General features: G+C 42.9%; 1 protein-coding gene across 2 annotated transcripts in view; it reads left to right on the forward strand.

Moving 5' to 3' along the window:
- Positions 1–12,068, forward strand: part of CDH17 (cadherin 17) — a 70,827-nt gene that overhangs the window by 14,264 nt on the left and 44,495 nt on the right. For both annotated transcript variants that reach the window (XM_046022033.1, XM_046022024.1), the window contains exons 2-3: positions 3,853–3,923; positions 9,019–9,117. In XM_046022033.1, coding sequence (XP_045877989.1) covers positions 3,876–3,923; positions 9,019–9,117 — 147 coding nt within the window. In that variant the 5' untranslated portion in view covers positions 3,853–3,875. The remainder of the gene's footprint in view (positions 1–3,852; positions 3,924–9,018; positions 9,118–12,068) is intronic.

Raw genomic sequence — 12,068 nt, forward strand, 5'->3', positions numbered from 1 at the left:
GGAAATAGAGGCAAGACCTGTTTAAGAGGCTAAAATTCCCTTCAGGCATAATCCCTGCATTAGCGTGGTTTGCCCATATGCCTGGAGATAAAGGCTTTGCCTCACTGCTTCACTGGGCCATGAGGACTTGCCGCCATGAAGACTGCTTCTTGGGTCGTCTCATTGTCAGGGCCACTGACAACCAGGGACTATGGAGGGACATTCCGTAGGACAATGTTCAAAGTTCTGGCGAAGCACACAGGGGTGGCAGATGAATTTTTATTTAATAAACACTGTTCAAAACAGGAACTCATTGGACCCCATAAATCTCACAGGGAGGCACCCTGAACATCCCTGCTTAAGGATGAGTAGACACAAGTCCATGAGGGAGCCAACTGGTCAAACCCCGGGATCTGTGCTCCCAGTGGTACCATGCTGTAGAATGTTCCGCATATGAATCAAGGAAGCCTAGGTGGAAAAAGCAATCACCACCATTTCCCCCTGGAAACCCCTCTGTGAGGGATGAGACTAACTGTAAACGACCAAATAAAGGAGAAGTGCATTGCTATGTTCACTTTTCTGATTCCTTAAAACATCCCAGATGGTGGCCTGAGCATCTGACTAAAATAAGGCATTTATTGTATCTGTATGTGTTTTTCTATCGCTCAGAATATATGTCTTTGGGAGATTAAAAGCACTGAAAAATCAGTTCCAGGAGAGATGATATATATCAACCAGTTCTTAACCCATTTACTGCGCAGAAATCTGTTAGCATATTTAAAAGAGAAGAGACCCTTTTCATCGACAATAAAAATCTATGACTTTGCATCAAAACAAATCTTTAAATCTCAAATTAGTTTCCTTGAACATTTTATGTTTATTCTGGAAGCTCTTAAAGACTGGGTAAATTCATAGACTATCACTGTTGGATAATTAAAATGTTTTAGAATTTAACAAACATCTGTTGAGGGCTTAATATACGCAAGGCATTGCATGACAAGCTGCGAGAGGTTCAAAAAACTTTTTTTTTTTTTTAATTTATTTATTTTTATTTGCTTATTTACAGCATAACAGTGTTCATTGTTTTGGCATCACACCCAGTGCTCCATGCAGTACGTGCCCTCCCTATTACCCACCACCTGGTTCCTCAACCTCCCACCCCACCCCACCCCCTCCCACCGCCCCTTCATAACCCTATGGTTGTTTTTCAGAGTCCATAGTCTCTCATGGTTCATCTCCCCTTCCAGTTTCCATCAAAAAACTTTTTAAAATAAGGCCTCTGCCTTGAAGGATTTTGCTTTCTAGTGCAGGTGATAACACAGATACATAAATAAATGTTTTTTAAAAATGCCGGTATGAGGGGCTTCGAGAGGAAGACACTTGTGGCTGGAAATCAGGAAAGATTTCATGAAGGAAGTAGGATTTGGTTCTACCTCCTTGAAGGCAGACTCTGTACCCCTTATTTGGTTATCCCATGGCTTAGCACAGAGAAGCTTTTTATAATAATTCAATGCTTTTAAAAATCAAAGAACAAGTTGGACCGAGGAGGTAAGGTATGACAAGTAGTACGCATAGAAGTGAGGAGGGACAAGCTCAGTCCCACTTCCTGATGCAAATATTGACGGTGCATCTCTTCCAGCTGGCCCTGTGTTGGGTGGGGTGGGCAGCAAGTGTCAAAGCAGGGAGGCTGGAAGGCTCAGGGTACAGAGTCCATCTAGTAGACCGGGTGACTGAGCGCGGGGAGGGAGTGGGAGAGAAGGCTGGAAGAGTAAGTTGGGGATCGGTATTTGAAAGCTCTTGAATGCCGAGGAGCTTGAGAAGAATGAGCCCCAAATGTGCCATTAATGTCTCTATTCCTACTTCTCTTAGAAGCTAATTACGTGTATTTTGCAAGGTCAGAACAAAACAAAACAAAAACAAGTTAGACTGAATAATTTCTTCATTTACATATTTCATACTGCAGTATGCTAGAGCCTGGCATTGTTATTTATTTTCATGTGTCTCTACACTATATCATCAGCAGTCGAAAGCAGTAGAAAAATGTCTTGTTTGTGTTTAAGATAATGAGCCAATTCTGAAATGGTGTTTGAACGCAACGACCAAGTTAATTCTGTTGCAAAAGCTAATTTCTAAACATTCACAGAATTTATGAATCTGACTGTCCTGAAGGGTTTTAACCCTAGCTCTTCCTTAAAATAGTTAGAGAACCTTGGGAAAGGTTGTTTCATGGACTTAGCATGTAGAAACAATATATACATTTTACATATCTGTTTCTCTTTGCCCACATCCATATCCCTGCAGCTCCCATACTATGTACAGTACCACAGAAAGAGTTCAAAGAGGTTTGGGTCTTTGGGATCTGACAGGTCTGGCTGGAAGCAGGGCAACGTCCCTTCCTACTTATGTACTGAGCGAATCACTTAACTTTGAACCTCCATGTCCTTCTATATAAAATAAGTATAACATTTCCTAACTCACTGTTTCTGTGAGAAACTTACACATTTATTATTGAGCAACTGGTATGTATTTTCTGTTTGAGGAACCTGAGGCACGGGGAGATTAAGTGGAATAACCATGGCAGCACAGCTAGTGAAAGGCAGAGCTGGGTTTCTGGTCCAGGCTTTCTGACTCAGAATCCACTGACCATATACTATTTGCGAAAGCCCCTTCCCATATCTACCTCATAGCTGATACTTAATAAATGCTTTATTTCTATCTTTATCTCCCAGGGCATTTGTGGCATTCGTGCAGCTAAAACGGGATGAACTTTTTCAAGTTCAAATATAAGCTATTCAAATGTAAAGAATTAAAAAAAAATTTCAAGGGCTACATTTTTAGAGTGGTTTGAAATACAGTAACCATTTACCACTTTTTCATGCTGATTGTATCAGTAAGTTAAAGGAGGGCATATTTTGCCTGCAGCACTGGGTGTTATACACAAACAATGTATCTTGGAACACTACATCAAAAGCTACTGATGTATAGTGACTAACATAACATACTAAAAAAAATTCAATGTAGAAAAATGTAAAAAAAAAAAAAGAAAGAAAGAAAAAGATGAAACAGGATTGTCCTTAATCCCTAGAGATAATGAAGTGATTGGAATTTTAGTGAAATGAGTGCATTTCTCATTTTGTCGATTTTTGGTATTGTTTTGGCAGTCCAGTATTATGAGAGGCAACAACCTTGCTTTATAGCCCATGTGGAAAATTTATATCAGAGCTTAAAATCAGTTAGTCATGATGTATCTCAGGGTGAAAGTTATAATTTCTAAAAAATGTGAAGCCTCAAGAAAGAAAAAAATAATACTGAGCAGAAGAGAATAAGGACAGAGTTTGGATTCTTATTTGGTTGCTTTTGGAGTAATATGATACACTTTTTCCTCAGGAGTATTGCCTAGTTAACAACAATGTTTAGAAGACCTAAGTCTGGCTGGTGAGGTCTTTGAATGAAGGACTCTGAATATTCTTGTGTTCTTTCTGCTTGAGGAATCTCATGTATTTGCAGCTTTGCATCAGAACCACTAAAATTTCAGGATCTAGTTATTCTGGCATTTGCCAAAACATATCTTTCCCATGTGTATAATAAAAGTAAAGACTATACTTCTTTTCTATCATGTAAGACCTATAAATGGAGAAGATTATAATAAAGTGAAGCAGTTAAAGAAATGGAATTTCCATGAGCTTCCTTTGAGATGTTGACTTGTGGGTTCCTGCACATGAGGTATCGTGAAGCTTCTGGAAGACTGGGTTATTCCCTAAAGAGAAGAAGCTGTCTTATAACTGGATATTGTCCAGTGATCCTTTCTGGCTAGAAAGATGTGATTTGAACAGACTGGTAACTAATTGCTTTTATTCTCTGGTTTATTCACAGGAGTTTCAGTACAGAAAACCATAATGATGCAAGCCCAACTGAATTGCTTGTGTCTCCTTATGCTTTATTTGGTAAGAAGATGTTCTTTATTTAGTTATTAGAATATTTTCTGACCTTTTACTACCTCATATCAGGGAAACAATAATTATTATGACTTAAAAAAAGTCTGTCAAAATTAAATTGTATACAAAGGACCCGTAGTTTATCCTAATGTGGTATTTACAATGAAATGGCTACAAGTCATATGTCTATCCTTCAACCAGGGAGGTACTTCTTTTCAGCTCTTAAAAGCCAGTACCACTTAATGGGCCAGGTTTAAAACAAATCTAAATCATATTTAGACCTTCATGTACAGCTGAGAGAACTAGAAAGAAAAGTATACTGAAGCATAAATTAGTATTTGTATGTGTATTTGTATATATAGTCTATGTATGTATGTGTATATTAGTTTATTTCCCTTAATCTTGGCTTTTTTTTTTCCTTTGACCATGAAAAAGTACCACTGAAATATTAAGGAAAGCATTTTCTCTATTTCCAACCCTGTTCTGCTCTGTGCTTTTCTTCCCATATATGGTTTGGAGTTTTCTGGTCAGAGTTGTCTTTAGCCGTTTGTTGAGCCAACCCTCTCAATGACAGTCTTCTACAGGTTGGAGCTGGATGGAACCTGGAGAGACCCAGCCCTCAATCTTGGGTAGATAGTGGGGTGCCAGATTTGTTTTATTCATGAGGCTCAAAAGATCATATACTTGCCCAACAATCCATTGTGTTTTGAAGCAAGCTTATGGGGAAGGATTTGGTTCTCTTAGAAGGAAGTTACTAGATCCTCACACCTCAAATCTTGGCTCCTTTCTTCTGGGACCCCAAAATAACATTGAATTCTGAGTTCCTGAGAGCCCTCTAGATCCCTCACTGTTTAGAATATTTATAGAATGAAATAGAGCCAAACTTGTCAACCTACCAGAGCCTTCCTCCTGGGGGTGGGGCAGGGGGCTACAGTTCAAATTTTATGAACAAAGTGCCTCTGCACAGACTGGGGGCTCAAAGCTTGTCACTAGGACTGTGTACGGACTAGGTCAAACATCCCCTCTTGACTTCTCTCCTTTCTCATCCCTCAAATGTCCTTTGCTATCTGTATTATCACAGCGTAGTAGCGAAGTCAGTCCTGGGTACAAAACTGGCTCTGCCGCTTCCTAGTGATAGGAGCTTGGGTGAGTTACTTACGCTCCGAACCCCAATTTTCTGCCCTGTGAAATGACTCTAATAAGAGTACTTGCCTTATTGGTTGTTGTGGCAATGAAATGAGACAATGCATCTAGAAAGCCCTTGGATCAGTGGCAGGCACAGTCTAAGCACTGGAAAAATATTGACTATTATTATTATTGGCTGTTACTATTATTACTATAGCATTTTACCGTTACTTTTTTTTTTTAAAGTAGGCTGCCTGCCCAGCATGAGCCCAATGGGGACTTGAACTCATGACTCTGAAATCGAGATCTGAGTGGAGATCAAGAGTCAGACACTTAACTGACTGAGTCAATCAGGCGCCCCGTACTGTAGCATTTTAAGTAGTCAGTGTCTACACGCATATGGACTTTGACTTCCATGAGGAGGACTATCTTTCAGTCATGTTTTGTAGCCTCAGCACATAGCACCATGCCAGGGGGAGGGTAGAAATTCAATACATAATTATGGACTTATATTAGGAAACAATGAGATCTAAGAGAAGATTCTGTCAAAATAATTTGATATTAGTGGGCTTATCTTGTCTGAGAATGGGACATGCGTTGTTTTTTTTTTTTTCCTGGTTAGAAGATGGGATGTAATTTTTCCTTCTCTCTAATCTCAACGCAGTGGGACTTCTACCTAGAGAAAGAAATAGTGTCCAAAGCCCCGCTGGCAGCAAGAGCCTTGCTCGGGACCTAGCCATGTGTGCAGATGTGTCTGGTGGTGGGGAGGGGGTGTTGTTAGCTGTGGGGTGGGATCATAGGGGCATTAGGATGGAGTCACTTCTCTCTCCTGGCTCCAATCACCCCTGCTCCCAAGCCCTCTCATATGAAGACTGGAAGTCTAGTTGGAGCTTTCCTTCAGCATAAGGCTTTATTCAGTAGAGATAGCGATGTAAAATGATGACCAGTCTTTTATCCCATACTCCCAGTGGCTCTCCTGTTCTTTTCTGAGCACTGGTTTCCACGGGGTGAGAAACACTGCTTGAATATATTGCAAGGGCACTAAAGAGAAAGCGAGAGTGATCCGGGTTTGGGAAAGGGTGCTGAATAGGGAGGCAGAGAAATCCAGGAGAAGCCACCTACTTTAGAGTTTTGCCTGGGACTATACTTTTTCTAGAAGGAAGAAGAGTTTGGCATAAATACTTTTTTTTTTTTTTTTTTAACAGAGAGACAGAGAGAGCACAAATAAGCAGAGAGGCAGGCAGAGAGAGAGGAAGGGAAAGCAGGCTCCCGCCCAGTAGAGAGCCCGATGTGGGGCTCGATCCCAGGACCCCGAGATCATGCCCTGAGCCGAAGGCAGAGGCTTAACGCACTGAGCCACCCAGGTGCCCCTGGTGTAAATACTTTCTAATCCCTGCAGAGAAGTCTTGCTGGAGAGTGTGATAAGGACGGCTACCAGGTAGGCAGATCTGGCAGCCGCATGTGTCCTTTGCTGGCCAGGAAGGCAGGGTAACAGTGTGGCTCAGGGTTGGGGCTTGGTGGTTCAGCAGAGCTGGTTTCATCCCACATTATCTGTCTCTGCTGTGGGACTTCTCTGGAGATACTTGGAATCGGAAGAAATGATATGTGTGTGTGTGTGGCGGGGACTGGGGGGGCATCTAGTCGCATAGCTGTGGCACAGGAAATATTAAAAAGTGTCAGTTCCATTCCCTTGCCTTCCTTTTATCTCTTTGTGCAAGATGGTGGGCATTATCCCTCCAACTCCCGCATGGATCCTCTCTCTCTTTTTTTTTACAAGTTCCCCCCACACCGTCCTTCCCAGTTCTGGCAGTATGACTTGATGACTCATGACACGCAGGCGCATTTTGAAATCTTTATAGCTCAGATAGCCACGTTAATGACAAGAAGGGAGATTTGCTGCTCTGTTATGAGAACTCAACTTTGAACCTTGCCACTGAGAGAGACTGACTAATGCGGGTTTTGTCCAGATGCCATCGCTGACTGGTGTGAACTGCTGAATGACTGGCCCTTGCTGACGTGAGCTGAAAGCTGACGAAGGCAGTTTGCTGTTAACTAGTGGCCTCACAGGAAGGGCCATCCTTGTCTTGTACCAACCGTGGCAGTGCCTGGGTATCTGTTCCCAGCACTGTGTCCCGCCCTCCAGAGAAGGCGTGGAAAAGAAGTACAGGGGAGAAAGAGACCCCAGAGCACAATAGTCCTTAAAAGGAGTTATGAGCTAGAAGTCTATAAAATTATTTTGTCAGTTAAGAATACTTTTGGTATAGGCAACAGGAAGTTCAACTTTGGAGCAGCTCTAGTAAGGAGAGTTCATTTTCCTCAGATAACAAGAAGCCACAAGTGGGCAGTCCAAGGTGGGTTTTGCATTTCTGTGATATGACCAGGGACGTGAGCTTCTTTCTCTTTGCTGCCCCATTATTTGAGCTGATTTGTCCCCTCATGGTTTCATGATGACCACCACAGCCATAGACATGAGGCCCATTGTCTGAGCAAGAGCAACAGGGAAGGGGGTGGCAAATTTAGCCATATCTGTCCTTCTTCATTGGGAAAATAAAAGCTGGACCAACCCTCCCCACCCCCCACCCCACAGCAGATGTCACCTTTTGTTTCATGAACCCAAACTGGGTCACTTGGCTGCCCTGACAGCTGCAGGGGAGTCTGGAAAAGAGACCTCTTGGCTTTTCAAGGGAGGGGAAACAAGCATCAGGTATGGGTGCTGAGTCCTTCATTCTAGAGGGTATTCTCTGTGGGTGGGTTGATGGCTAGCTGAGCACCCCCCCCCCCCCCGCCCTGCCACCGTGTGCTGCCTGTCATGTTCAGCTTCACTTTAGAGTGACAGTTGTGGTGGAAGAGGGAGGGTGGCAGGAGCTGCTGTGGTAAGTTCCCCATCCTCCTGGGCTGGGAACAGTGGGAGTGATGCCCCTGTATTCCTGCCAGGTTGTCCTGGCCATTTTTTGCTCTCTCTGGTGGGTAGTGAGGCATGGCGGCAGAGAGCACCCATAGCAGAGTCATAGGTTTGAATCCTGCTTCCCGTCCCCACCTGGGCAAATTGCTTCACCTCGCAGCATCTTGGTCTCATCGCCTGTAAACCAGAGCTAACAGTAAGAATGTGTCTCCAGGCTGTTGTCAGGATTAACTGCTTAGGACTGAGCATAGCACATACCAATTTCTGCTCTCCCTGTCCCAGCCAGCACATCTGCTACTCCAGCCTGGATTTGGGGGTCTGCAGAGTCTGCTTGCCTGTCAAGTTCAGGGGCTTTGGGCTTTAGAAACATCGTAGGGCTACTGCTTGAAGTAAACGTTTTGTTCTCTTTTTTTTCTTCCTATATGAGTATAAATTGCTAATCAAATGTTAAAACTGTGTTTCTTGAAGTCACAGTTCAAATTCAGGTTCAGATTTGATTAAAATCTACCATGTAACAGTGTGCTGAGTAAGCACTGGGCTCAACACATCTACCTATTTCTCTCCCTTATAAATTCAGTTGTTCTTGAAGTGACTGTGAACTGTAGGTTGCTGGCAATCTGCCAGAAATGTTCTTATAAACCAACAGGAGTAGAGGAGAGGGGATTGAAGGAGCTGGTATAAAGCCATTGGGTATGTAGAAGGCAGAGTGGCAAACTTCTTTTCCGTCAGATCCCTGTGTGTGTGTGCCCCATCAGCCACTTACAGAATTTATTTTGGGCAAGTAGCTTCACTTCCATGAGCCTCACTTGTAATATGGGAGCATTAATATTCTCCCCACAGGGTGATTGCTGGAACGGTTGAATGAGAAAAACAGCACAAGGCTCATGGCAAGCCATCTTGACATAGTAGAAGCTCAGTAATATCCCAAATCTCTTTCTACCTGTTTTGCATTGTTTTGAGCTAGGTTAGAATCGTGTGTTTCCTGTATCAGTCCTGGAAGCAGGAGGCATGTGTCTATTCATAAGGATGGGTGTGCCAATTTTCTCTTTGTCTTTCCTTTTTTTTTTTTTTTAACAGACAACTGGATATAGCCAAGAGAGGAAGTTTAGTGGACCCCTGGAACCCATGACCTTTTCCATTTTTGAAGGCCAAGAAGCGAGTCAAGTCATATTCCAGGTAATGGCTCCTCTTGATCACTGTTATCTTGATTTTACAGGCTCTCACAGTGGACTTTACTCCTTAATCTACTGTATAGCAGGAAATAAAATAGAGGCAAGCCAGATCTCATTATAAAGAATGATTTCAGAAGCTCAGTTAAACAGAGAGATGGGTGGCCTCGGTCTTGTGAGAGGTTGTGCATGACATTCTCGTTCAGACTTCTTCAGTTGTGTCTGGGGGGAGTGCTCCCATCCCTGGGGTGGGGAACTTGATGCCTCTAGGTTCTGCCTCTCCCCTAGGGTGAGAGTGAAATGGCCATCTGACTATCTGTCCAGTGAGGATGCTGCTTAAAGCACTGGAAGAAGCAGGTTCTTTGGATTAGCCCTGGAATGGTGAGCTTTTCCTTACTCGCTCCTCTGAACCCATCCCCGGGCCCTTGCCTATGGGTTGACCATGCTGGGAGGTGGTTATCTCCTGTAGTTAGAAAACTGAGAAAAGCATCAGATTGAGGGGTGGCCTATAGATGGGAGTAAGAGACCCCAGCTTTCAAGGACACTGAAAAAATCCTGGAAATATCATGGGGAGGGAGAAAAACATACTCCTGAATTTACCTGAAGTTTGCTGGGAAGTTCACTTGGACTTGGAATGGTTGAGGATGCTTTGATGAGCCTTTGGGTGCCCATGACCTCCACTCCAGGTACTGTGGGAGCAATGGAGGGTTGCTGGACTACCTCCTAAGGGGGATGCCTTCAGTTAATGGCCAAGCATTTGTTTTGTTGGGCAGTTCTGTGTACAGAGGAGAGACTGAAGCCTGCCTCACTCCCTTCTTTCATTTGGTACCAGATTAGTGCTGGGGCCCCCAGAGTATGAGCTGGAGTGGTACACATGTGCCTCTCTCCACCAGGCCCTGTAGCGTATTAGAGAGGCCTTGACCTCTCCACTCAGGGAAGTCACGCACTGAGGGTATAGCAATGCTTCGAGAGCTCTGGAGTCTGAGAGGAATTCACTTGGTGAGGAAGGTTGAGAAGCGGAGCTCAACAGAGGCACCGCGTGGACACCTGCTGTGTGCTGCCAGAGGGAAAAGCACGTACTGAGGATGGGGAGTATCGAGTAGGAGTTCTGTGAGCACAGGTCCACATTCTAGGGAACCGAATCAGGACCACAATGCCCCAGTCACAAATCTCACAGACCTAGTAACTGGCTGGATAGCATGATTTCAGTCTCTGAGGATCCCATCCCTTGGGCTGCTTTACTTCTTTTTTGGTTCTTTTTCCATTAGCCACCTTACAAAGCCTATCTCTTTTTGGCCAGAAATGATAGCCCAGTTGCCATGGCTGAATGTTTCTTATTTATGGGTGAGTGTGTTGGAGTAGAGGAGTAGGAGATGAAGGTGATTTCCTTCCGAAGATCTCAGAATCTCTGCATTAGAAAAGACCGAGGAGACTTTTGGTACCAACTGCTTGTTTTACAGATAGGGAAACTGAGGCTTAAATAAGTTAACAGCAGAGCTGAGGTTAGAACACACCATGCCCTGTCCATCTTTGTATGGGGAGAGGATGCAGCAAACCCAGCCATGGTAAGATGTGTTTTGAACTCCTCTTTACAGTGGTCGGGGGAGTTGTATAGATCCCCTCATTTAGCACCAGTATTCTTGCCTGGAGTTTGGGAGACACACAGCCAGCTCATTGCCCTGTGAGACTGGTCCTTGGGTTAGTAAGAGATCTTAAAAAACAAAACAAAACAAAAGAACTAAATAGCCACAGACTTCCTTCATTGAGGATTTACAACTGACTTCAGCTCAGTATTCTAGGCGTTTCCAGATCATAAGATAGCGTAATATAAATCTGAGCTAGGTCATTTTTCCCCCTCTTTCTAATGAGATTTAGCTTATACATCATAACATTTACCTTTTCAAATGCACAAATCATTGATTTTTAATATATCATGAAGATGTGCAACCATTAACACTATCTGGTTCTAGAACATTTTCATCAGCCTCAGAGTAACAGTGCCCATTCTCCCCTCCTCCTCGCCCTGGCAAACACAAATCTACTTTCAGTACCTGTAGATTTGCTTATCTGGACATTTAATGTAAGTAGAATCATACATGTAACATTTTGTGTGTGGTTTCTTTTCCTTAGCATGTTTTCAAAGTTCATCCATATCATAGCAGGTATTAATACTTCATTCCCTTTTTGTAGCTAAATAATATTCCGTTGTATGGAAATATACCACATTTTGAATAGCCATTTATCAATTGATGAACATTTCTGGCTATTCTGAATAATGCTATTATGGAAAATCATGTACAACTTTTTGTGAGGACATGTTTTCAACTCTCTTGGATATATACCTAGGAGTGGAATTGCTGGATCACAGTTAACTCAATGTTTAACTTTTTGAAGAACCGTGAAACTCTTCTTCAAAGCAACTGAACTATTTTACATTCTTGCCAGCATTGTTTACAAGTTCCAATTTCTCTACATCCTTGCCAATGCTTGTTTTTATCTGTTTTTTTTTTTTAAAGATTTTATTTATTTGATAGAGATCGCAAGTAGACGGAGAGGCAAGCAGAGAGAGAGATGGGGGGAAGCAGGCTCCCCGCCGAGCAGAGAGCCTGATGTGGGGCTAGATCCCAGGACCCTGGGATCATGACCCGAGACTAAGGCAGAGGCTTTAACCCACTGAGCCACCCAGGTGCCCATTTATCTGTGTTTTTTAATTACAGCTATCCTCATGGGGGTAAAATAGTATTATTTTTGTCTTTGTGGTTTGGGTTTGCATTTCCCTAATGACTAATGATGTTGAGTATCTTCTCATGTGCTTATTAGCTATTTATTTATCTTCTTTGGAGAAGCCTTTTGCCTATTTTTAAATTGAATTATTTGTCTTTTTATTGTTGCAAGAGCTCTTTATATATTCTTCATACAAACTCCTTATCAGATACAGGATTTGCAAATATTTTCTCA

The sequence above is a fragment of the Meles meles genome, chromosome 1, assembly GCF_922984935.1.
Source record: "Meles meles chromosome 1, mMelMel3.1 paternal haplotype, whole genome shotgun sequence".
NCBI lineage: Eukaryota > Metazoa > Chordata > Mammalia > Carnivora > Mustelidae > Meles > Meles meles.